This window comes from Drosophila eugracilis, unplaced genomic scaffold (genome assembly GCF_018153835.1).
Source record: "Drosophila eugracilis isolate 14026-0451.02 unplaced genomic scaffold, ASM1815383v1 contig_1104, whole genome shotgun sequence".
Classification (NCBI taxonomy): Eukaryota; Metazoa; Arthropoda; class Insecta; order Diptera; family Drosophilidae; genus Drosophila; species Drosophila eugracilis.
This window is the reverse complement of record NW_024571881.1, coordinates 1004667-1030494: the sequence shown is the minus strand read 5'-3', so window position 1 is coordinate 1030494 and position 25828 is coordinate 1004667. Positions and strand designations below refer to the sequence as shown.

Below are 25828 nucleotides of genomic sequence, written 5' to 3'. Positions count from 1 at the left end.
GGACTAGGCTTTCCTGACACAACTGGTGACTTGGGCTTGTCGTCTAGCTTAGTTGGAATCTTATCGACTTTTACGCTAAGAGGCTGTAGAGGAGACTTATCACCACCACCACGAATTACCGGAGTCACCAATGAAATTGGCTGGGTAACTGGATTGTCTTGGGGCTTTGGAATTCCTAACTCCTCATCACTTTCGTCGTCCGCTTTTGGACTAGGCTTTTCAGACTCAATTGGTGACTTGGGCTTGTCGTCTAGCTTATTTGGAACCTTATCGTCTTTTACGCTAAGAGGCTGTAGAGGAGACTTATCACCACAACCACCAATTACCGGAGTCACCAATGAAATTGGCTGGGTAACTGGCTTATCTTGGGGCTTTGGAATTCCTAACTCCTCATCACTTTCGTCGTCCGCTTTTGGACTAGGCTTTTCAGACTCAATTGGTGACTTGGGCTTGTCGTCTAGCTTATTTGGAACCTTATCGTCTTTTACGCTAAGAGGCTGTAGAGGAGACTTATCACCACCACCACCAATTACCGGAGTCACCAATGAAATTGGCTGGGTAACTGGCTTATCTTGGGGCTTTGGAATTTCAAACTCTTCATCATTTTCGTCGTCCGAAAACGCTTTTGGACTAGGCTTCCCTGACTCAATTGATGACTTTGGCTTGTCGTCTAGCTTTGTTGGAACCTTATCGTCTTTTACGCTAAGAGGCTCTTGAGGAGACTTATCACCAACACCACCAATTAACGGAGTGACCAATGGAATTGGCTGGGTAATTGGCTTGCCTTGGAGCTTTGGAATGCCAAACTCCTCATCACTTTCGTCGTCCGAATATGCTTTTGGACTAGACTTTCCTGACTCAATTGGTGACATTGGCTTGTCGTCTAGCCTAGTTGGAACCTCATCGTCTTTTACGCTAAGAGGTGGTAGAGGAGATTTATCACTTTCGTCATCCGAATACGCTTTTGGACTAGCCTTTCCTGACTCAACTGGTAACTTGGGCTTGTCGTCTAACTTAGTTGGAACCTTATCGTCTTTTACGCTAAGAGGCTGTAGAGGAGACTTATCACCACCACCACCAATTACCGGAGTCACCAATGAAATTGGCTGGGTAACTGGCTTGTCTTGGGGTTTTGGGATTCCAAACTCCTCATCACTTTCGTCATCCGAATACGCTTTTGGACTAGCCTTTCCTGACTCAATTGGTGACTTTGGCTTGTCGTCTAGCTTAGTTGGAACCGTATCGGCTTTTACGCTAAGGGGCTGTAGAGAAAACTTATCACCACCACCACCAATTACAGGAGTCACCAATGAAATTGGCTGGGTAACTGGCTTGTCTTGGGGCTTTGGAATTCCTAACTCCTCATCACTTTCGTCGTCCGCTTTTGGACTAGGCTTTTCAGACTCAATTGGTGACTTGGGCTTGTCGTCTAGCTTATTTGGAACCTTATCGTCTTTTACGCTAAGAGGCTGTAGAGGAGACTTATCACCACCACCACCAATTACCGGAGTCACCAATGAAATTGGCTGGGTAACTGGCTTATCTTGGGGCTTTGGAATTCCTAACTCCTCATCACTTTCGTCGTCCGAATATGGTTTTGGACTAGGCTTTCCTGACTCAATTGGTGACTTGGGCTTGTCGTCTAGCTTAGTTGGAACCTCATCGTCTTTTACGCTAAGAGGTGGTAGAGGAGATTTATCACTTTCGTCATCCGAATACGCTTTTGGACTAGCCTTTCCTGACTCAACTGGTAACTTGGGCTTGTCGTCTAACTTAGTTGGAACCTTATCGTCTTTTACGCTAAGAGGCTGTAGAGGAGACTTATCACCACCACCACCAATTACCGGAGTCACCAATGAAATTGGCTGGGTAACTGGCTTGTCTTGGGGTTTTGGGATTCCAAACTCCTCATCACTTTCGTCATCCGAATACGCTTTTGGACTAGCCTTTCCTGACTCAATTGGTGACTTTGGCTTGTCGTCTAGCTTAGTTGGAACCGTATCGGCTTTTACGCTAAGGGGCTGTAGAGAAAACTTATCACCACCACCACCAATTACAGGAGTCACCAATGAAATTGGCTGGGTAACTGGCTTGTCTTGGGGCTTTGGAATTCCTAACTCCTCATCACTTTCGTCGTCCGCTTTTGGACTAGCCTTTCCTGACTCAATTGGTGTTTTGGGCTTGTCGTCTAGCTTAGTTGGAACCTTATCGTCTTTTACGCTAAGAGGCTGTAGAGGAGACTTATCACCACCACCACCAATTACAGGAGTCACCAATGAAATTGGCTGGGTAACTGGCTTGTCTTGGGGCTTTGGAATTCCTAACTCCTCAACACTATCGTCGTCCGCTTTTGGACTAGGCTTTCCTGACTCAACTGGTGACTTGGGCTTGTCGTCTAACTTAGTTGGAACCTTATCGTCTTTTACGCTAAGAGGCTGTAGAGGAGACTTATCACCACCACCACCAATTACCGGAATCACCAATGAAATTGGCTGGGTAACTGGCTTGTCTTGGGGTTTTGGGATTCCAAACTCCTCATCACTTTCGTCATCCGAATACGCTTTTGGACTAGCCTTTCCTGACTCAACTGGTAACTTGGGCTTGTCGTCTAACTTAGTTGGAACCTTATCGTCTTTTACGCTAAGAGGCTGTAGAGGAGACTTATCACCACCACCACCAATTACCGGAGTCACCAATGAAATTGGCTGGGTAACTGGCTTGTCTTGGGGTTTTGGGATTCCAAACTCCTCATCACTTTCGTCATCCGAATACGCTTTTGGACTAGCCTTTCCTGACTCAATTGGTGACTTTGGCTTGTCGTCTAGCTTAGTTGGAACCGTATCGGCTTTTACGCTAAGGGGCTGTAGAGAAAACTTATCACCACCACCACCAATTACAGGAGTCACCAATGAAATTGGCTGGGTAACTGGCTTGTCTTGGGGCTTTGGAATTCCTAACTCCTCATCACTTTCGTCGTCCGCTTTTGGACTAGCCTTTCCTGACTCAATTGGTGTTTTGGGCTTGTCGTCTAGCTTAGTTGGAACCTTATCGTCTTTTACGCTAAGAGGCTGTAGAGGAGACTTATCACCACCACCACCAATTACAGGAGTCACCAATGAAATTGGCTGGGTAACTGGCTTGTCTTGGGGCTTTGGAATTCCTAACTCCTCAACACTATCGTCGTCCGCTTTTGGACTAGGCTTTCCTGACTCAACTGGTGACTTGGGCTTGTCGTCTAACTTAGTTGGAACCTTATCGTCTTTTACGCTAAGAGGCTGTAGAGGAGACTTATCACCACCACCACCAATTACCGGAATCACCAATGAAATTGGCTGGGTAACTGGCTTGTCTTGGGGTTTTGGGATTCCAAACTCCTCATCACTTTCGTCATCCGAATACGCTTTTGGACTAGCCTTTCCTGACTCAATTGGTGACTTTGGCTTGTCGTCTAGCTTATTTGGAACCTTATCGTCTTTTACGCTAAGAGGCTGTAGAGGAGACTTATCACCACCACCACCAATTACCGGAGTCACCAATGAAATTGGCTGGGTAACTGGCTTATCTTGGGGCTTTGGAATTCCTAACTCCTCATCACTTTCGTCGTCCGAATATGGTTTTGGACTAGGCTTTCCTGACTCAATTGGTGACTTGGGCTTGTCGTCTAGCTTAGTTGGAACCTCATCGTCTTTTACGCTAAGAGGTGGTAGAGGAGATTTATCACTTTCGTCATCCGAATACGCTTTTGGACTAGCCTTTCCTGACTCAACTGGTAACTTGGGCTTGTCGTCTAACTTAGTTGGAACCTTATCGTCTTTTACGCTAAGAGGCTGTAGAGGAGACTTATCACCACCACCACCAATTACCGGAGTCACCAATGAAATTGGCTGGGTAACTGGCTTGTCTTGGGGTTTTGGGATTCCAAACTCCTCATCACTTTCGTCATCCGAATACGCTTTTGGACTAGGCTTTCCTGACTCAATTGGTGACTTGGGCTTGTCGTCTAGCTTAGTTGGAACCTCATCGTCTTTTACGCTAAGAGGTGGTAGAGGAGATTTATCACTTTCGTCATCCGAATACGCTTTTGGACTAGCCTTTCCTGACTCAACTGGTAACTTGGGCTTGTCGTCTAACTTAGTTGGAACCTTATCGTCTTTTACGCTAAGAGGCTGTAGAGGAGACTTATCACCACCACCACCAATTACCGGAGTCACCAATGAAATTGGCTGGGTAACTGGCTTGTCTTGGGGCTTTGGAATTCCTAACTCCTCATCACTTTCGTCGTCCGCTTTTGGACTAGGCTTTTCAGACTCAATTGGTGACTTGGGCTTGTCGTCTAGCTTATTTGGAACCTTATCGTCTTTTACGCTAAGAGGCTGTAGAGGAGACTTATCACCACCACCACCAATTACCGGAGTCACCAATGAAATTGGCTGGGTAACTGGCTTATCTTGGGGCTTTGGAATTTCAAACTCTTCATCATTTTCGTCGTCCGAAAACGCTTTTGGACTAGGCTTCCCTGACTCAATTGATGACTTTGGCTTGTCGTCTAGCTTTGTTGGAACCTTATCGTCTTTTACGCTAAGAGGCTCTTGAGGAGACTTATCACCAACACCACCAATTAACGGAGTGACCAATGGAATTGGCTGGGTAATTGGCTTGCCTTGGAGCTTTGGAATGCCAAACTCCTCATCACTTTCGTCGTCCGAATATGCTTTTGGACTAGACTTTCCTGACTCAATTGGTGACATTGGCTTGTCGTCTAGCCTAGTTGGAACCTCATCGTCTTTTACGCTAAGAGGTGGTAGAGGAGATTTATCACTTTCGTCATCCGAATACGCTTTTGGACTAGCCTTTCCTGACTCAACTGGTAACTTGGGCTTGTCGTCTAACTTAGTTGGAACCTTATCGTCTTTTACGCTAAGAGGCTGTAGAGGAGACTTATCACCACCACCACCAATTACCGGAGTCACCAATGAAATTGGCTGGGTAACTGGCTTGTCTTGGGGTTTTGGGATTCCAAACTCCTCATCACTTTCGTCATCCGAATACGCTTTTGGACTAGCCTTTCCTGACTCAATTGGTGACTTTGGCTTGTCGTCTAGCTTAGTTGGAACCGTATCGGCTTTTACGCTAAGGGGCTGTAGAGAAAACTTATCACCACCACCACCAATTACAGGAGTCACCAATGAAATTGGCTGGGTAACTGGCTTGTCTTGGGGCTTTGGAATTCCTAACTCCTCATCACTTTCGTCGTCCGCTTTTGGACTAGGCTTTTCAGACTCAATTGGTGACTTGGGCTTGTCGTCTAGCTTATTTGGAACCTTATCGTCTTTTACGCTAAGAGGCTGTAGAGGAGACTTATCACCACCACCACCAATTACCGGAGTCACCAATGAAATTGGCTGGGTAACTGGCTTATCTTGGGGCTTTGGAATTCCTAACTCCTCATCACTTTCGTCGTCCGAATATGGTTTTGGACTAGGCTTTCCTGACTCAATTGGTGACTTGGGCTTGTCGTCTAGCTTAGTTGGAACCTCATCGTCTTTTACGCTAAGAGGTGGTAGAGGAGATTTATCACTTTCGTCATCCGAATACGCTTTTGGACTAGCCTTTCCTGACTCAACTGGTAACTTGGGCTTGTCGTCTAACTTAGTTGGAACCTTATCGTCTTTTACGCTAAGAGGCTGTAGAGGAGACTTATCACCACCACCACCAATTACCGGAGTCACCAATGAAATTGGCTGGGTAACTGGCTTGTCTTGGGGTTTTGGGATTCCAAACTCCTCATCACTTTCGTCATCCGAATACGCTTTTGGACTAGCCTTTCCTGACTCAATTGGTGACTTTGGCTTGTCGTCTAGCTTAGTTGGAACCGTATCGGCTTTTACGCTAAGGGGCTGTAGAGAAAACTTATCACCACCACCACCAATTACAGGAGTCACCAATGAAATTGGCTGGGTAACTGGCTTGTCTTGGGGCTTTGGAATTCCTAACTCCTCATCACTTTCGTCGTCCGCTTTTGGACTAGCCTTTCCTGACTCAATTGGTGTTTTGGGCTTGTCGTCTAGCTTAGTTGGAACCTTATCGTCTTTTACGCTAAGAGGCTGTAGAGGAGACTTATCACCACCACCACCAATTACAGGAGTCACCAATGAAATTGGCTGGGTAACTGGCTTGTCTTGGGGCTTTGGAATTCCTAACTCCTCAACACTATCGTCGTCCGCTTTTGGACTAGGCTTTCCTGACTCAACTGGTGACTTGGGCTTGTCGTCTAACTTAGTTGGAACCTTATCGTCTTTTACGCTAAGAGGCTGTAGAGGAGACTTATCACCACCACCACCAATTACCGGAATCACCAATGAAATTGGCTGGGTAACTGGCTTGTCTTGGGGTTTTGGGATTCCAAACTCCTCATCACTTTCGTCATCCGAATACGCTTTTGGACTAGCCTTTCCTGACTCAACTGGTAACTTGGGCTTGTCGTCTAACTTAGTTGGAACCTTATCGTCTTTTACGCTAAGAGGCTGTAGAGGAGACTTATCACCACCACCACCACTTACCGGAGTCACCAATGAAATTGGCTGGGTAACTGGCTTGTCTTGGGGTTTTGGGATTCCAAACTCCTCATCACTTTCGTCATCCGAATACGCTTTTGGACTAGCCTTTCCTGACTCAATTGGTGACTTTGGCTTGTCGTCTAGCTTAGTTGGAACCGTATCGGCTTTTACGCTAAGGGGCTGTAGAGAAAACTTATCACCACCACCACCAATTACAGGAGTCACCAATGAAATTGGCTGGGTAACTGGCTTGTCTTGGGGCTTTGGAATTCCTAACTCCTCATCACTTTCGTCGTCCGCTTTTGGACTAGCCTTTCCTGACTCAATTGGTGTTTTGGGCTTGTCGTCTAGCTTAGTTGGAACCTTATCGTCTTTTACGCTAAGAGGCTGTAGAGGAGACTTATCACCACCACCACCAATTACAGGAGTCACCAATGAAATTGGCTGGGTAACTGGCTTGTCTTGGGGCTTTGGAATTCCTAACTCCTCAACACTATCGTCGTCCGCTTTTGGACTAGGCTTTCCTGACTCAACTGGTGACTTGGGCTTGTCGTCTAACTTAGTTGGAACCTTATCGTCTTTTACGCTAAGAGGCTGTAGAGGAGACTTATCACCACCACCACCAATTACCGGAATCACCAATGAAATTGGCTGGGTAACTGGCTTGTCTTGGGGTTTTGGGATTCCAAACTCCTCATCACTTTCGTCATCCGAATACGCTTTTGGACTAGCCTTTCCTGACTCAATTGGTGACTTTGGCTTGTCGTCTAGCTTAGTTGGAACCGTATCGGCTTTTACGCTAAGGGGCTGTAGTGAAAACTTATCACCACCACCACCAATTACAGGAGTCACCAATGAAATTGGCTGGGTAACTGGCTTGTCTTGGGGCTTTGGAATTCCTAACTCCTCATCACTTTCGTCGTCCGCTTTTGGACTAGGCTTTTCAGACTCAATTGGTGACTTGGGCTTGTCGTCTAGCTTATTTGGAACCTTATCGTCTTTTACGCTAAGCGGCTGTAGAGGAGACTTATCACCACCACCACCAATTACCGGAGTCACCAATGAAATTGGCTGGGTAACTGGCTTATCTTGGGGCTTTGGAATTCCTAACTCCTCATCACTTTCGTCGTCCGAATATGGTTTTGGACTAGGCTTTCCTGACTCAATTGGTGACTTGGGCTTGTCGTCTAGCTTAGTTGGAACCTTATCGTCTTTTACGCTAAGAGGCTGTAGAGGAGACTTATCACCACCACCACCAATTACCGGAGTCACCAATGAAATTGGCTGGGTAACTGGCTTGTCTTGGGGCTTTGGAATTCCTAACTCCTCATCACTTTCGTCGTCCGCTTTTGGACTAGGCTTTTCAGACTCAATTGGTGACTTGGGCTTGTCGTCTAGCTTATTTGGAACCTTATCGTATTTTACGCTAAGAGGCTGTAGAGGAGACTTATCACCACCACCACCAATTACAGGAGTCACCAATGAAATTGGCTGGGTAACTGGCTTGTCTTGGGGCTTTGGAATTCCTAACTCCTCATCACTTTCGTCGTCCGCTTTTGGACTAGGCTTTTCGGACTCAATTGGTGACTTTGGCTTGTCGTCTAGCTTAGTTGGAACCTTATGGTCTTTTACGCTAAGAGGCTGTAGAGGAGACTTATCACCACCACCACCAATTACCGGAGTCACCAATGAAATTGGCTGGGTAACTGGCTTGTCTTGGGGCTTTGGAATTCCAAACACCTCATCACTTTCGTCGCCCGTTTTTGGACTAGGCTTTTCAGACTCAATTGGTGACTTGGGTTTGTCGTCTAGCTTATTTGGAACCTTATCGTCTTTTACGCTAAGAGGCTGTAGAGGAGACTTATCACCACCACCACCAATTACAGGAGTCACCAATGAAATTGGCTGGGTAACTGGCTTGTCTTGGGGCTTTGGAATTCCTAACTCCTCATCACTTTCGTCGTCCGAATACGCTTTTGAACTAGCCTTTCCTGATTCAACTGGTGACTTTGGCTTGTCTAGCTTAGTTGGAACCGTATCATCTTTTACGCTAAGAGGCTGTACAGGAGACTTATCACCACCACCACCAATTACCGGAGTCACCAATGAAATTGGCTGGGTAACTGGCTTGTCTTGGGGCTTTGGAATTCCAAACTCCTCATCACTTTCGTCGTCCGCTTTTGGACTAGGCTTTCCTGACACAACTGGTGACTTGGGGTTGTCGGCTAGCTTAGTTGGAATCTTATCGTCTTTTACGCTAAGAGGCTGTAGAGGAGACTTATCACCACCACCACCAATTACCGGAGTCACCAATGAAGTTGGCTGGGTAACTGGCTTGTCTTGGGGCTTTGGAATTCCAAACTCCTCATCACTTTCGTCGTCCGCTTTTGGACTAGGCTTTCCTGACACAACTGGTGACTTGGGCTTGTCGTCTAGCTTAGTTGGAATCTTATCATCTTTTACGCTAAGAGGCTGTACAGGAGACTTATCACCACCACCACCAATTACCGGAGTCACCAATGAAATTGGCTGGGTAACTGGCTTGTCTTGGGGCTTTGGAATTCCTAACTCCTCATCACTTTCGTCGTCCGAATACGCTTTTGGACTAGGCTTTCCTGACTCAACTGGTGACTTGGGCTTGACGTCTAGCTTAGTTGGAACCTTATCGTCTTTTACGCTAAGAGGCTGTACAGGAGACTTATCACCACCACTACCAATTAACGGAGTCACCAATGAAATTGGCTGGGTAGCTTGCTTGTCTTCGGGCTTTGAAATTTCAAACTCCTCATCACTTTCGTCGTCCGAATATGCTTTTGGACTAGGCTTTCCTGACTCAACTGGTGACTTGGGCTTGTCGTCTAGCTTAGTTGGAACCTTATCGTCTTTTACGCTAAGAGGCTGTAGAGGAGACTTATCACCACCACCACCAATTACCGGAGTCACCAATGAAATTGGCTGGGTAACTGGCTTGTCTTGGGGCTTTGGAATTCCAAACTCCTCATCACTTTCGTCGTCCGCTTTTAGACTATGCTTTCCTGACACAACTGGTGACTTGGGCTTGTCGTCTAGTTTAGTTGGAATCTTATCGACTTTTACGCTAAGAGGCTGTAGAGGAGACTTATCACCACCACACCCAATTACCGGAGTCACCAATGAAATTGGCTGGGTAACTGGCTTGTCTTCGGGCTTTGAAAATCCAAACTCCTCATCACTTTCGTCGTCCGAATACGCTTTTGGACTAGACTTTCCTGACTCAACTGGTGACTTGGGCTTGTCTAGCTTAGTTGGAACCGTATCGGCTTTTACGCTAAGGGGCTGTAGACTAGACTTATCACCACCACCACCAATTACCGGAGTCACCAATGAAATTGGCTGGGTAACTGGCTTGTCTTGGGGCTTTGGAATTCCAAACTCCTCATCACTTTCGTCGTCCGCTTTTGGACTAGGCTTTCCTGACACAACTGGTGACTTGGGCTTGTCGTCTAGCTTAGTTGGAATCTTATCGTCTTTTACGCTAAGAGGTTGTAGAGGAGACTTATCACCACCACCACCAATTACCGGAGTCACCAATGAAATTGGCTGGGTAACTGGCTTGTCTTGGGGCTTTGGAATTCCTAACTCCTCATCACTTTCGTCGTCCGAATACGCTTTTGGACTAGGCTTTCCTGACTCAACTGGTGACTTGGGCTTGTCGTCTAGCTTAGTTGGAACCTTATCGTCTTTTACGCTAAGAGGCTGTACAGGAGACTTATCACCACCACTACCAATTAACGGAGTCACCAATGAAATTGGCTGGGTAGCTTGCTTGTCTTCGGGCTTTGAAATTTCAAACTCCTCATCACTTTCGTCGTCCGAATATGCTTTTGGACTAGGCTTTCCTGACTCAACTGGTGACTTGGGCTTGTCGTCTAGCTTAGTTGGAACCTTATCGTCTTTTACGCTAAGAGGCTGTACAGGAGACTTATCACCACCACTACCACTTAACGGAGTCACCAATGAAATTGGCTGGGTAGCTTGCTTGTCTTCGGGCTTTGAAATTTCAAACTCCTCATCACTTTCGTCGTCCGAATATGCTTTTGGACTAGGCTTTCCTGACTCAACTGGTGACTTGGGCTTGTCGTCTAGCTTAGTTGGAACCTTATCGTCTTTTACGCTAAGAGGCTGTACAGGAGACTTATCACCACCACCACCAATTACCGGAGTCACCAATGAAATTGGCTGGGTAACTGGCTTTTCTTCGGGCTTTGGAATTCCTAACTCCTCATCACATTCATCGTCCGAATATGCTTTTGGACTAGGCTTTCCTGACTCAACTGGTGACTTGGGCTTGTCGTCTAGCTTATTTGGAACCTTATCGTCTTTTACGCTAAGAGGCTGTAGAGGAGACTTATCACCACCACCACCAATTACAGGAGTCACCAATGAAATTGGCTGGGTAACTGGCTTGTCTTGGGGCTTTGGAATTCCTAACTCCTCATCACTTTCGTCGTCCGAATACGCTTTTGAACTAGCCTTTCCTGATTCAACTGGTGACTTTGGCTTGTCTAGCTTAGTTGGAACCGTATCATCTTTTACGCTAAGAGGCTGTACAGGAGACTTATCACCACCACTTCCAATTAACGGAGTCACCAATGAAATTGGCTGGGTAGCTTGCTTGTCTTCGGGCTTTGAAATTTCAAACTCCTCATCACTTTCGTCGTCCGAATATGCTTTTGGACTAGGCTTTCCTGACACAACTGGTGACTTGGGCTTGTCGTCTAGCTTAGTTGGAACCTTATCGTCTTTTACGCTAAGAGGCTGTAAAGGAGACTTATCACCACCATCACCTATTACCGGAGTCACCAATGAAATTGGCTGGGTAACTGGCTTTTCTTCGGGCTTTGGAATTCCTAACTCCTCATCACATTCGTCGTCCGAATATGCTTTTGGACTAGGCTTTCCTGACTCAACTGGTGACTTGGGCTTGTCGTCTAGCTTAGTTGGAACCTTATCGTCTTTTACGCTAAGAGGCTGTACAGGAGACTTATCACCACCACTACCAATTAACGGAGTCACCAATGAAATTGGCTGGGTAGCTTGCTTGTCTTCGGGCTTTGAAATTTCAAACTCCTCATCACTTTCGTCGTCCGAATATGCTTTTGGACTAGGCTTTCCTGACTCAACTGGTGACTTGGGCTTGTCGTCTAGCTTAGTTGGAACCTTATCGTCTTTTACGCTAAGAGGCTGTACAGGAGACTTATCACCACCACTACCACTTAACGGAGTCACCAATGAAATTGGCTGGGTAGCTTGCTTGTCTTCGGGCTTTGAAATTTCAAACTCCTTATCACTTTCGTCGTCCGAATATGCTTTTGGACTAGGCTTTCCTGACTCAACTGGTGACTTGGGCTTGTCGTCTAGCTTAGTTGGAACCTTATCGTCTTTTACGCTAAGAGGCTGTACAGGAGACTTATCACCACCACCACCAATTACCGGAGTCACCAATGAAATTGGCTGGGTAACTGGCTTTTCTTCGGGCTTTGGAATTCCTAACTCCTCATCACATTCATCGTCCGAATATGCTTTTGGACTAGGCTTTCCTGACTCAACTGGTGACTTGGGCTTGTCGTCTAGCTTATTTGGAACCTTATCGTCTTTTACGCTAAGAGGCTGTAGAGGAGACTTATCACCACCACCACCAATTACAGGAGTCACCAATGAAATTGGCTGGGTAACTGGCTTGTCTTGGGGCTTTGGAATTCCTAACTCCTCATCACTTTCGTCGTCCGAATACGCTTTTGAACTAGCCTTTCCTGATTCAACTGGTGACTTTGGCTTGTCTAGCTTAGTTGGAACCGTATCATCTTTTACGCTAAGAGGCTGTACAGGAGACTTATCACCACCACTTCCAATTAACGGAGTCACCAATGAAATTGGCTGGGTAGCTTGCTTGTCTTCGGGCTTTGAAATTTCAAACTCCTCATCACTTTCGTCGTCCGAATATGCTTTTGGACTAGGCTTTCCTGACACAACTGGTGACTTGGGCTTGTCGTCTAGCTTAGTTGGAACCTTATCGTCTTTTACGCTAAGAGGCTGTAAAGGAGACTTATCACCACCATCACCTATTACCGGAGTCACCAATGAAATTGGCTGGGTAACTGGCTTTTCTTCGGGCTTTGGAATTCCTAACTCCTCATCACATTCGTCGTCCGAATATGCTTTTGGACTAGGCTTTCCTGACTCAACTGGTGACTTGGGCTTGTCGTCTAGCTTAGTTGGAACCTTATCGTCTTTTACGCTAAGAGGCTGTACAGGAGACTTATCACCACCACTACCAATTAACGGAGTCACCAATGAAATTGGCTGGGTAGCTTGCTTGTCTTCGGGCTTTGAAATTTCAAACTCCTCATCACTTTCGTCGTCCGAATATGCATTTGGACTAGGCTTTCCTGACTCAACTGGTGACTTGGGCTTGTCGTCTAGCTTAGTTGGAACCTTATCGTCTTTTCCGCTAAGAGGCTGTACAGGAGACTTATCACCACCACCACCAATTACCGGAGTCACCAATGAAATTGGCTGGGTAACTGGCTTTTCTTCGGGCTTTGGAATTCCTAACTCCTCATCACTTTCGTCTTCCGAATATGCTTTTGGGCTAGACTTTCCTGACTCAACTGGTGACTTGGGCTTGTCGTCTAGCTCAGTTGTAACCTCATCGTGTTTTACGCTAAGAGGATGTAGAGGAGACTTATCACCACCAGCACCAATTACCGGAGTCACCAATGAAATTGGCTGGGTAACTGGCTTGTCTTGGGGCTTTGGAATTCCTAACTCCTCATCACATTCGTCGTCCGAATATGCTTTTGGACTAGGCTTTCCTGACTCAACTGGTGACTTGGGCTTGTCGTCTAGCTTAGTTGGAACCTTATCGTCTTTTACGCTAAGAGGCTGTACAGGAGACTTATCACCACCACCACCAATTACCGGAGTCACCAATGAAATTGGCTGGGTAACTGGCTTTTCTTCGGGCTTTGGAATTCCTAACTCCTCATCACATTCGTCGTCCGAATATGCTTTTGGACTAGGCTTTCCTGACTCAACTGGTGACTTGGGCTTGTCGTCTAGCTTAGTTGGAACCTTATCGTCTTTTACGCTAAGAGGCTGTACAGGAGACTTATCACCACCACTACCAATTAACGGAGTCACCAATGAAATTGGCTGGGTAGCTTGCTTGTCTTCGGGCTTTGGAATTCCAAACTCCTCATCACTTTCGTCGTCCGAATATGCTTTTGGACTAGCCTTTCCTGACTCAACTGGTGACTTTGGCTTGTCGTCTAGCTTAGTTGGAACCTCATCGTGTTTTACGCTAAGAGACTGTAGAGGAAACTTATCACCACCACCACCAATTACAGGAGTGACCAATGAAATTGGCTGGGTAATTGGCTTGTCTTGGGGCTTTGGAATTCCTAACTCCTCATCACTTTCGTCGTCCGAATACGCTTTTGGACTAGCCTTTCCTGACTCAACTGGTGACTTGGGCTTGTCGTCTAGCTTAGTTGGAACCTTATCGTCTTTTACGCTAAGAGGATGTAGAGGAGACTTATCACCACCAGCACCAATTACCGGAGTCACCAATGAAATTGGTTGGGTAACTGGCTTGTCTTGGGGCTTTGGAATTCCTAACTCCTCATCACATTCGTCGTCCGAATATGCTTTTGGACTAGGCTTTCCTGACTCAACTGGTGACTTGGGCTTGTCGTCTAGCTTAGTTGGAACCTTATCGTCTTTTACGCTAAGAGGCTGTACAGGTAACTTATCACCACCACTACCAATTAACGGAGTCACCAATGAAATGGGCTGGGTAACTTGTTTGTCTTCGGGCTTTGGAATTCCAAACTCCTCATCACTTTCGTCGTCCGAATACGCTTTTAGACTAGCCTTTCCTGACTCAATTGGCGACTTGGGCTTGTCGTCTAGCTTAGTTGGAACCTTATCGTCTTTTACGCTAAGAGGCTGTAGAGGTAACTTATCACCACTACCACCAATTACAGGAGTCACCAATGAAATTGGCTGGGTAACTTGTTTGTCTTCGGGCTTTGGAATTCCAAACTCCTCATCACTTTCGTCGTCCGAATATGCTTTTGGACTAGCCTTTTCTGACTCAACTGGTGACTTTGGCTTGTCGTCTAGCTTAGTTGGAACCTCATCGTGTTTTACGCTAAGAGACTGTAGAGGAAACTTATCACCACCACCACCAATTACAGGAGTGACCAATGAAATTGGCTGGGTAATTGGCTTGTCTTGGGGCTTTGGAATTCCTAACTCCTCATCACTTTCGTCGTCCGAATACGCTTTTGGACTAGCCTTTCCTGACTCAATTGGTGACTTTGGCTTGTCGACTAGCTTAGTTGGAACCTCATCGTGTTTTACGCTAAGAGACTGTAGAGGAAACTTATCACCACCACCACCAATTACCGGAGTGACCAATGAAATTGGCTGGGTAACTGGCTTTTCTTCGGGCTTTGATATTCCATACTCCTCATCACTTTCGTCGTCCGCTTTTGGACTAGGCTTTCCTGACACAACTGGTGACTTGGGCTTGTCGTCTAGCTTAGTTGTAATCTTATCGTCTTTTACGCTAAGAGGCTGTAGAGGAGACTTATCACCACCACCACCAATTACCGGAGTCACCAATGAAATTGGCTGGGTAACTGGCTTGTCTTGGGGCTTTTGAATTCCAAACTCCTCATCACTTTCGTCGTCCGAATACGCTTTTGGACCAGCCTTTCCTGTCTCAACTGGTGACTTGGGCTTGTCGTCTAGCTTAGCTGGAATCTTATCGTCTTTTACGCTAAGAGGCTGTAGAGGAGACGTATCACCACCACCACCAATTACCGGAGTGACCAATGAAATTGGCTGGGTAACTGGCTTGTCTTGGGGCTTTGGAATTCCAAACTCTTCATCACTTTCGTCGTCCGCTTTTGGACTAGGCTTTTCAGACGCAATTGGTGACTTGAGCTTGTCGTCTAGCTTATTTGGAACCTTATCGTCTTTTACGCTAAGAGGCTGTAGCGAAGACTTATCACCACCACCACCAATTAACGGAGTCATCACTGAAATTGGCTGGGTAACTGGCTTGTCTTGGGGCTTTGGAATTCCTAACTCCTCATCACTTTCGTCGTCCGAATACGCTTTTGGACTAGCCTTTCCTGACTCAACTGGTGACTTTGGCTTGTTGTCTAGCTTAGTTGGAATCTTATCGTCTTTTACGCTAAGAGGCTGTAGAGGAGACTTATCACCACCACCACCAATTACCGGAGTGACCAATAAAATTGGCTGGGTAACTGGCTTGTCTTGGGGCTTTGGAATTCCAAACTCCTCATCACTTTCGTCGTGCGAATACGGTTTTGGACTAGCCTTTCCTGACTCAACTGGTGACTTAGGCTTTTCGTCTAGCTTAGTTGGAACCTTATCGTCTTTTACGCTAAGAGGCTGTAGAGGAGACTTATCACCACCACCACCAATTACCGGAGTCACCAATGAAATTGGCTGGGTAACTGGCTTGTCTTCTGGCTTTGAAATTCCAAACTCCTCATCACTTTCGTCGTCCGAATACGCTTTTGGACTAGCCTTTCCTGACTCAACTGGTGACTTGGGCTTGTCGTCTAGCTTAGTTAAAACCTTATCGTCTTTTGCGCTAAGAGGCTGTTGAGGAGACTTATCACCACCACCACCAATTACCGGAGTCACCAATGAAATTGGCTGGGTAACTGGCTTGTCTTGGGGCTTTGGAATTCCAAACTCCTCATCACTTTCGTCGTCCGCTTTTGGACTAGGCTTTCCTGACACAACTGGTGACTTGGGCTTGTCGTCTAGCTTAGTTGGAATCTTATCGTCTTTTACGCTAAGAGGCTGTAGAGGAGATTTATCACCACCACCACCAATTTCCGGAGTCACCAATGAAATGGGCTGGGTAACTTGATTGTCTGCGAGCTTTGGAATTCCTAACTCCTCATCACTTTCGTCGTCCGAATACGCTTTTGGACTAGCCTTTCCTGACTCAACTGGTGACTTGGGCTTGTCGTCTAGCTTAGTTGGAACCTTATCGTCTTTTACGCTAAGAGGCTGTAGAGGAGACTTATCACCACCACCACCAATTACCGGAGTCACCAATGAAATTGGCTGGGTAACTGGCTTGTCTTGGGGCCTTGGAATTCCTAACTCCTCATCACTTTCGTCGTCCGAATACGCTTTTGGACTAGCCTTTCCTGACTCAACTGGTGACTTGGGCTTGTCGTCTAGCTTAGTTGGAACCTTATCGTCTTTTACGCTATGAGGCTGTACAGGAGACTTATCACCACCACCACCAATTACCGGAGTCACCAATGAAATGGGCTGGGTAACTTGATTGTCTTCGGGCTTTGGAATTCCTAACTCCTCATCACTTTCGTCGTCCGAATACGCTTTTGGACTAGCCTTTCCTGACTCAACTGGTGACTTGGGCTTGTCGTCTAGCTTAGTTGGAACCTTATCGTATTTTACGCTAAGAGGCTGTAGAGGAGACTTATCACCACCACCACCAATTACCGGAGTCACCAATGAAATGGGGTGGGTAACTTGATTGTCTTCGAGCTTTGGAATTCCTAACTCCTCATCACTTTCGTCGTCCGAATACGCTTTTGGACTAGCCTTTCCTGACTCAACTGGTGACTTGGGCTTGTCGTCTAGCTTAGTTGGAACCTTATCGTCTTTTACTCTAAGAGGCTGTAGAGGTAACTTATCACCACTACCACCAATTAAAGGAGTCACCAATGAAATTGGCTGGGTAACTTGTTTGTCTTCGGGCTTTGGAATTCCAAACTCCTCATCACTTTCGTCGTCCGAATACGCTTTTAGACTAGGCTTTCCTGACTCAACTGGTGACTTGGGCTTATCGTCTAGCTTAGTTGGAACCTTATCGGCTTTTACGCTAAGAGGCTGTAGAGGAGACCTATCACCACCACCACCAATTACCGGAGTCACCAATGAAATGGGCTGGGTAACTTGTTTGTCTTGGGGCTTTGGAATTCCAAACTCCTCATCACTTTTGTCGTACGAATACGCTTTTGGACTAGCCTTTCCTGACTCAACTGGTGACTTGGGCTTGTCGTCTAGCTTAGGTGAAACCTTATCGTCTTTTACGCTAAGAGGCTGTACAGGAGACTTATCACCACCACCACCAATTACCGGAGTCACCAATGAAATTGGCTGGGTAACTGGCTTGTCTTGGGGCTTTGGAATTCCAAACTCCTCATCACTTTCGTCGTCCGAATACGCTTTTGGACTAGCCTTTCCTGACTCAACTGGTGACTTGGGCTTGTCGTCTAGCTTAGTTGGAACCTTATCGTCTTTTACGCTATGAGGCTGTACAGGAGACTTATCACCACCACTACCAATTACCGGAGTCACCAATGAAATGGGCTGGGTAACTTGATTGTCTTCGGGCTTTGGAATTCCTAACTCCTCATCACTTTCGTCGCCCGAATACGCTTTTGGACTAGCCTTTCCTGACTCAACTGGTGACTTGGGCTTGTCGTCTAGCTTAGTTGGAACCTTATCGTCTTTTACGCTAAGAGGATGTAGAGGTAATTTATCACCACCACCACCAATTACCGGAGTCACCAATGAAATGGGCTGGGTAACTTGTTTGTCTTGGGGCTTTGGAATTCCAAACTCCTCATCACTTTCGTCGTACGAATACGCTTTTGGACTAGCCTTTCCTGACTCAACTGGTGACTTGGGCTTGTCGTCTAGCTTAGTTGGAACCTTATCGTCTTTTACGCTAAGAGGCTGTACAGGAGACTTATCACCAACACCACCAATTAACGGAGTCACCAATGAAATTGGCTTGGTAGCTGGCTTGTCTTGAGGCTGTGGAATTCCTGACTCCTCATCACTTTCGTCGTCCGAAAATGGTTTTGGACTAGGCTTTCCTGACACAACTGGTGACTTGGGCTTATCGTCTAGCTTAATTGGAACCTTATCGCCTTTTATGCTAAGAGGCTGTAGAGGAGACTTATCACCACCACCACCAATTACTGGAGTCACCAATGAAATTGGCTGGGTAACTGGCTTGTCTTCGGGCTTTGGAATTCCTAACTCCTCATCACTTTCGTCGTTCGAATACGGTTTTAGACAAGGCTTTCCTGACTTAACTGGTGACTTGGGCTTTTCGTCTAGCTTAGGTGAAACCTTGTCGCCACCACTACCAATTAACGGAGTCACCAATGTAATTGGCTGGGTAACTTGTTTGTCTTCGGGATTTGGAATTCCAAACTCCTCATCACTTTCGTCGTCCGAATACGCTTTTGGACTAGCCTTTCCTGACTCAACTGGTGACTTGGGCTTGTCGTCTAGCTTAGTTGGAACCTTATCGTCTTTTACGCTAAGAGGCTGTAGAGGAGACTTATCACCACCACCACCAATTACCGGAGTCACCAATGAAATTGGCTGGGTAACTGGCTTGTCTTCTGGCTTTGAAATTCCAAACTCCTCATCACTTTCGTCGTCCGAATACGCTTTTGGACTAGCCTTTCCTGACTCAACTGGTGACTTGGGCTTGTCGTCTAGCTTAGTTGGAACCTTATCGTCTTTTACGCTAAGAGGCTGTAGAGGGAGACTTATCACCACCACCACCAATTACCGGAGTCACCAATGAAATTGGCTGGGTAACTTGTTTGTCTTCGGGCTTTGGAATTCCAAACTCCTCATCACTTTCGTCGTGCGAATACGGTTTTGGACTAGCCTTTCCTGACTCAACTGGTGACTTAGGCTTTTCGTCTAGCTTAGTTGGAACCTTATCGTCTTTTACGCTAAGAGGCTGTAGAGGAGACTTATCACCACCACCACCAATTACCGGAGTCACCAATGAAATGGGCTGGGTAACTTGTTTGTCTTCGGGCTTTGGAATTCCAAACTCCTCATCACTTTCGTCGTCCGAATACGCTTTTGGACTAGCCTTTCCTGACTCAATTGGTGTTTTGGGCTTGTCGTCTAGCTTAGTTGGAACCTTATCGTCTTTTTCGCTAAGAGGCTGTAGAGGTAATTTATCACCACCACCACCAATTACCGGAGTCACCAATGAAATGGGCTGGGTAACTTGTTTGTCTTGGGGCTTTGGAATTCCAAACTCCTCATCACTTTCGTCGTACGAATACGCTTTTGGACTAGCCTTTCCTGACTCAACTGGTGACTTGGGCTTGTCGTCTAGCTTAGTTGGAACCTTATCGTCTTTTACGCTAAGAGGCTGTACAGGAGACTTATCACCACCACCACCAATTACCGGAGTCACCAATGAAATTGGCTGGGTAACTGGCTTGTCTTGGGGCTTTGGAATTCCAAACTCCTCATCACTTTCGTCGTCCGAATACGCTTTTGGACTAGCCTTTCCTGACTCAACTGGTGACTTGGGCTTGTCGTCTAGCTTAGGTGAAACCTTATCGTCTTTTACGCTAAGAGGCTGTACAGGAGACTTATCACCACCACCACCAATTACCGGAGTCACCAATGAAATTGGCTGGGTAACTGGCTTGTCTTGGGGCTTTGGAATTCCAAACTCCTCATCACTTTCGTCGTCCGAATACGCTTTTGGACTAGCCTTTCCTGACTCAACTGGTGACTTGGGCTTGTCGTCTAGCTTAGTTGGAACCTTATCGTCTTTTACGTTATGAGGCTGTACAGGAGACTTATCACCACCACCACCAATTACCGGAGTCACCAATGAAATGGGCTGGGTAACTTGATTGTCTTCGGGCTTTGGAATTCCTAACTCCTCATCACTTTCGTCGCCCGAATACGCTTTTGGACTAGCCTTTCCTGACTCAACTGGTGACTTGGGCTTGTCGTCTAGCTTAGTTGGAACCTTATCGTCTTTTACGCTAAGAGGCTGTAGAGGTAATTTATCTTCACCACCACCAATTACCGGAGTCACCAATGAAATGGGCTGGGTAACTTGTTTGTCTTGGGGCTTTGGAATTCCAAACTCCTCATCACTTTCGTCGTACGAATACGCTTTTGGACTAGCCTTTCCTGACTCAACTGGTGACTTGGGCTTGTCGTCTAGCTTAGTTGGAACCTTATCGTCTTTTACGCTAAGAGGCTCTACAGGAGACTTATCACCAACACCACCAATTAACGGAGTCACCAATGAAATTGGCTTGGTAGCTGGCTTGTCTTGAGGCTGTGGAATTCCTGACTCCTCATCACTTTCGTCGTCCGAAAATGGTTTTGGACTAGGCTTTCCTGACACAACTGGTGACTTGGGCTTATCGTCTAGCTTAATTGGAACCTTATCGCCTTTTATGCTAAGAGGCTGTAGAGGAGACTTATCACCACCACCACCAATTACTGGAGTCACCAATGAAATTGGCTGGGTAACTGGCTTGTCTTCGGGCTTTGGAATTCCTAACTCCTCATCACTTTCGTCGTTCGAATACGGTTTTAGACAAGGCTTTCCTGACTTAACTGGTGACTTGGGCTTTTCGTCTAGCTTAGGTGAAACCTTGTCGCCACCACTACCAATTAACGGAGTCACCAATGTAATTGGCTGGGTAACTTGTTTGTCTTCGGGCTTTGGAATTCCAAACTCCTCATCACTTTCGTCGTCCGAATACGCTTTTGGACTAGCCTTTCCTGACTCAACTGGTGACTTGGGCTTGTCGTCTAGCTTAGTTGGAACCTTATCGTCTTTTACGCTAAGAGGCTGTAGAGGAGACTTATCACCACCACCACCAATTACCGGAGTCACCAATGAAATTGGCTGGGTAACTGGCTTGTCTTCTGGCTTTGAAATTCCAAACTCCTCATCACTTTCGTCGTCCGAATACGCTTTTGGACTAGCCTTTCCTGACTCAACTGGTGACTTGGGCTTGTCGTCTAGCTTAGTTGGAACCTTATCGTCTTTTACGCTAAGAGGCTGTAGAGGAGACTTATCACCACCACCACCAATTACCGGAGTCACCAATGAAATTGGCTGGGTAACTTGTTTGTCTTCGGGCTTTGGAATTCCAAACTCCTCATCACTTTCGTCGTGCGAATACGGTTTTGGACTAGCCTTTCCTGACTCAACTGGTGACTTAGGCTTTTCGTCTAGCTTAGTTGGAACCTTATCGTCTTTTACGCTAAGAGGCTGTAGAGGAGACTTATCACCACCACCACCAATTACCGGAGTCACCAATGAAATGGGCTGGGTAACTTGTTTGTCTTCGGGCTTTGGAATTCCAAACTCCTCATCACTTTCGTCGTCCGAATACGCTTTTGGACTAGCCTTTCCTGACTCAATTGGTGTTTTGGGCTTGTCGTCTAGCTTAGTTGGAACCTTATCGTCTTTTTCGCTAAGAGGCTGTAGAGGAGAGTTATCACCACCACCACCAATTAAAGGAGTCACCAATGAAATGGGCTGGGTAATTTGTTTGTCTTCGGGATTTGGAATTCCAAACTCCTCATCACTTTCGTCGTCCGAATACGCTTTTAGACTAGCCTTTCCTGACTCAACTGGTGACTTAGGCTTATCGCCTAGCTTAGTTGGAACCTTATCGTCTTTTACGCTAAGAGGCTGTAGAGGAGACTTATCACCACCACCACCAATTACCGGAGTCACATCACTTTCGTCGTCCGAATACGCTTTTGGACTAGCCTTTCCTGACTCAACTGGTGACTTGGGCTTGTCGTCTAGCTTAGTTGGAACCTTATCGTCTTTTACGCTAAGAGGCTGTAGAGGAGACTTATCACCACCACCACCAATTACCGGAGTCACCAATGAAATTGGCTGGGTAACTTGTTTGTCTTCGGGCTTTGGAATTCCAAACTCCTCATCACTTTCGTCGTGCGAATACGGTTTTGGACTAGCCTTTCCTGACTCAACTGGTGACTTAGGCTTTTCGTCTAGCTTAGTTGGAACCTTATCGTCTTTTACGCTAAGAGGCTGTAGAGGAGACTTATCACCACCACCACCAATTACCGGAGTCACCAATGAAATGGGCTGGGTAACTTGTTTGTCTTCGGGCTTTGGAATTCCAAACTCCTCATCACTTTCGTCGTCCGAATACGCTTTTGGACTAGCCTTTCCTGACTCAATTGGTGTTTTGGGCTTGTCGTCTAGCTTAGTTGGAACCTTATCGTCTTTTTCGCTAAGAGGCTGTAGAGGAGAGTTATCACCACCACCACCAATTAAAGGAGTCACCAATGAAATGGGCTGGGTAATTTGTTTGTCTTCGGGATTTGGAATTCCAAACTCCTCATCACTTTCGTCGTCCGAATACGCTTTTAGACTAGCCTTTCCTGACTCAACTGGTGACTTAGGCTTATCGCCTAGCTTAGTTGGAACCTTATCGTCTTTTACGCTAAGAGGCTGTAGAGGAGACTTATCACCACCACCACCAATTACCGGAGTCACCAATGAAATGGGCTGGGTAACTTGTTTGTCTTGGGGCTTTGGAATTCCAAACTCTCCATCACTTTCGTCGTCCGAATACGGTTTTGGACTAGCCTTTCCTGACTCAACTGGTGACTTGGGCTTGTCGTCTAGCTTAGTTGGAACCTTATCGTCTTTTACGCTAAGAGGCTGTAGAGGAGACTTATCACCACCACCACCAATTACCGGAGTCACCAATGAAATGGGCTGGGTAACTTGTTTGTCTTCCGGCTTTGGAATTCCAAACTCCTCATCACTTTCGTCGTCCGAATACGCTTTTGGACTAGCCTTTCCTGACTCAACTGGTGACTTGGGCTTGTCGTCTAGCTTAGTTGGAACCTTATCGTCTTTTACGCTAAGAGGCTGTAGAGGAGACTTATCACCACCACCACCAATTACCGGAGTCACCAATAAAATTGGCTGGGTAACTTGTTTGTCTTGGGGCTTTGGAATTCCTAACTCCTCATCACTTTCGTCGTCCGAATACGCCTTTGGGCTAGCCTTTCCTGACTCAACTGGTGACTTGGGCTTGTCGTCTAGCTTAGTTGGAACCTTATCGTCTTTTACGTTAAGAGGCTGTAGGGGAGACTTATCACCACCACCACCAATAACCGGAGTCACCAATGAAATGGGCTGGGTAACTTGTTTGTCTTCGGGCTTTGGAATTCCAAACTCCTCATCACTTTCGTCGTCCGAATACGCTTTTGCACTAGCCTTTCCTGACTCAACTGGTGACTTTGGCTTGTCGTCTAGCTTAGTTGGAACCTTATCGTCTTTTACGCTAAGAGGCTGTAGAGGAGACTTATCACCACCACCACCAATTACCGGAGTCACCAATGAAATGGGCTGGGTAACTTGTTTGTCTTCCGGCTTTGGAATGCCAAACTCCTCATCACTTTCGTCGTCCGAATACGCTTTTGGACTAGCCTTTCCTGACTCAACTGGTGACTTGGGCTTTTCGTCTAGCTTAGTTGGAACCTTATCGTCTTTTACGCTAAGAGGCTGTAGGGGAGACTTATCACCACCACCACCAATAACCGGAGTCACCAATGAAATGGGCTGGGTAACTTGTTTGTCTTCGGGCTTTGGAATTCCAAACTCCTCATCACTTTCGTCGTCCGAATACGCTTTTGCACTAGCCTTTCCTGACTCAACTGGCGACTTGGGCTTGTCGTCTAGCTTAGTTGGAACCTTATCGTCTTTTACGCTAAGAGGCTGTAGAGGAGACTTATCACCACCACCACCAATTACCGGAGTCACCAATGAAATGGGCTGGGTAACTTGTTTGTCTTCGGGCTTTGGAATTCCAAACTCCTCATCACTTTCGTCGTCCGAATACGCTTTTGGACTAGCCTTTCCTGACTCAACTGGTGACTTGGGCTTGTCGTCTAGCTTAGTTGGAACCTTATCGTCTTTTACGCTAAGAGGCTGTAGAGGTAATTTATCACCACCACCACCAATTACCGGAGTCACCAATGAAATGGGCTGGGTAACTTGTTTGTCTTGGGGCTTTGGAATTCCAAACTCCTCATCACTTTCGTCGTCCGAATACGGTTTTGGACTAGCCTTTCCTGACTCAACTGGTGACTTGGGCTTGTCGTCTAGCTTAGTTGGAACCTTATCGTCTTTTACGCTAAGAGGCTGTAGAGGAGACTTATCACCACCACCACCAATTACCGGAGTCACCAATGAAATGGGCTGGGTAACTTGTTTGTCTTCCGGCTTTGGAATTCCAAACTCCTCATCACTTTCGTCGTCCGAATACGCTTTTGGACTAGCCTTTCCTGACTCAACTGGTGACTTGGGCTTGTCGTCTAGCTTAGTTGGAACCTTATCGTCTTTTACGCTAAGAGGCTGTAGAGGAGACTTATCACCACCACCACCAATTACCGGAGTCACCAATGAAATTGGCTGGGTAACTTGTTTGTCTTGGGGCTTTGGAATTCCTAACTCCTCATCACTTTCGTCGTCCGAATACGCCTTTGGACTAGCCTTTCCTGACTCAACTGGTGACTTGGGCTTGTCGTCTAGCTTAGTTGGAACCTTATCGTCTTTTACGTTAAGAGGCTGTAGGGGAGACTTATCACCACCACCACCAATAACCGGAGTCACCAATGAAATGGGCTGGGTAACTTGTTTGTCTTCGGGCTTTGGAATTCCAAACTCCTCATCACTTTCGTCGTACGAATACGCTTTTGGACTAGCCTTTCCTGACTCAACTGGTGACTTGGGCTTGTCGTCTAGCTTAGTTGGAACCTTATCGTCTTTTACGCTAAGAGGCTGTAGAGGAGACTTATCACCACCACCACCAATTACCGGAGTCACCAATGAAATGGGCTGGGTAACTTGATTGTCTTCGGGCTTTGGAATTCCAAACTCCTCACCTAACACCTTATCGTCTTTTACGCTAAGAGGCTGTAGAGGAGACTTATCACCACCACCACCAATTACCGGAGTCACCAATGAAATTGGCTGGGTAACTTGTTTGTCTTGGGGCATTGGAATTCCTAACTCCTCATCACTTTCGTCGTCCGAATACGCCTTTGGACTAGCCTTTCCTGACTCAACTGGTGACTTGGGCTTGTCGTCTAGCTTAGTTGGAACCTTATCGTCTTTTACGTTAAGAGGCTGTAGGGGAGACTTATCACCACCACCACCAATAACCGGAGTCACCAATGAAATGGGCTGGGTAACTTGTTTGTCTTCGGGCTTTGGAATTCCAAACTCCTCATCACTTTCGTCGTCCGAATACGCTTTTGGACTAGCCTTTCCTGACTCAACTGGTGACTTGGGCTTGTCGTCTAGCTTAGTTGGAACCTTATCGTCTTTTACGCTAAGAGGCTGT

At 46.5% G+C, this 25828-nt stretch overlaps 2 protein-coding genes across 3 annotated transcripts in view; both read right to left on the bottom strand.

The window, feature by feature from the left end:
• The window catches only part of LOC108109812, a 68044-nt gene that overhangs the window by 13769 nt on the left and 28447 nt on the right, over positions 1 to 25828 (bottom strand). The window contains exons 22-60 of the mRNA XM_041817728.1: positions 25255 to 25767; positions 24093 to 24183; positions 22856 to 24059; positions 22375 to 22699; positions 22020 to 22116; positions 21289 to 21986; positions 20503 to 21156; positions 19864 to 20187; positions 19402 to 19569; positions 18981 to 19112; positions 18396 to 18866; positions 18195 to 18305; positions 16437 to 17354; positions 15961 to 16250; positions 15101 to 15804; positions 14761 to 14932; positions 13843 to 14568; positions 12408 to 13686; positions 11162 to 12218; positions 9864 to 11005; positions 8814 to 9467; positions 8341 to 8627; positions 7927 to 8190; positions 7388 to 7776; positions 7300 to 7348; positions 6880 to 7143; positions 6247 to 6729; positions 5686 to 5889; positions 5267 to 5604; positions 4917 to 5122; positions 4168 to 4598; positions 3829 to 4086; positions 3211 to 3747; positions 2371 to 2853; positions 1810 to 2013; positions 1471 to 1728; positions 1041 to 1389; positions 433 to 722; positions 193 to 282 (exon numbers count right to left, since the gene is read on the bottom strand). Of these exons, the coding sequence (XP_041673662.1) occupies positions 193 to 282; positions 433 to 722; positions 1041 to 1389; positions 1471 to 1728; positions 1810 to 2013; positions 2371 to 2853; positions 3211 to 3747; positions 3829 to 4086; positions 4168 to 4598; positions 4917 to 5122; positions 5267 to 5604; positions 5686 to 5889; positions 6247 to 6729; positions 6880 to 7143; positions 7300 to 7348; positions 7388 to 7776; positions 7927 to 8190; positions 8341 to 8627; positions 8814 to 9467; positions 9864 to 11005; positions 11162 to 12218; positions 12408 to 13686; positions 13843 to 14568; positions 14761 to 14932; positions 15101 to 15804; positions 15961 to 16250; positions 16437 to 17354; positions 18195 to 18305; positions 18396 to 18866; positions 18981 to 19112; positions 19402 to 19569; positions 19864 to 20187; positions 20503 to 21156; positions 21289 to 21986; positions 22020 to 22116; positions 22375 to 22699; positions 22856 to 24059; positions 24093 to 24183; positions 25255 to 25767 (17114 nt within the window). The remainder of the gene's footprint in view (positions 1 to 192; positions 283 to 432; positions 723 to 1040; positions 1390 to 1470; positions 1729 to 1809; positions 2014 to 2370; positions 2854 to 3210; positions 3748 to 3828; positions 4087 to 4167; positions 4599 to 4916; positions 5123 to 5266; positions 5605 to 5685; positions 5890 to 6246; positions 6730 to 6879; positions 7144 to 7299; positions 7349 to 7387; positions 7777 to 7926; positions 8191 to 8340; positions 8628 to 8813; positions 9468 to 9863; positions 11006 to 11161; positions 12219 to 12407; positions 13687 to 13842; positions 14569 to 14760; positions 14933 to 15100; positions 15805 to 15960; positions 16251 to 16436; positions 17355 to 18194; positions 18306 to 18395; positions 18867 to 18980; positions 19113 to 19401; positions 19570 to 19863; positions 20188 to 20502; positions 21157 to 21288; positions 21987 to 22019; positions 22117 to 22374; positions 22700 to 22855; positions 24060 to 24092; positions 24184 to 25254; positions 25768 to 25828) is intronic.
• The window catches only part of LOC108104908, a 43827-nt gene that overhangs the window by 7577 nt on the left and 10422 nt on the right, over positions 1 to 25828 (bottom strand). The gene's annotated exons all lie outside the window — the stretch shown is intronic.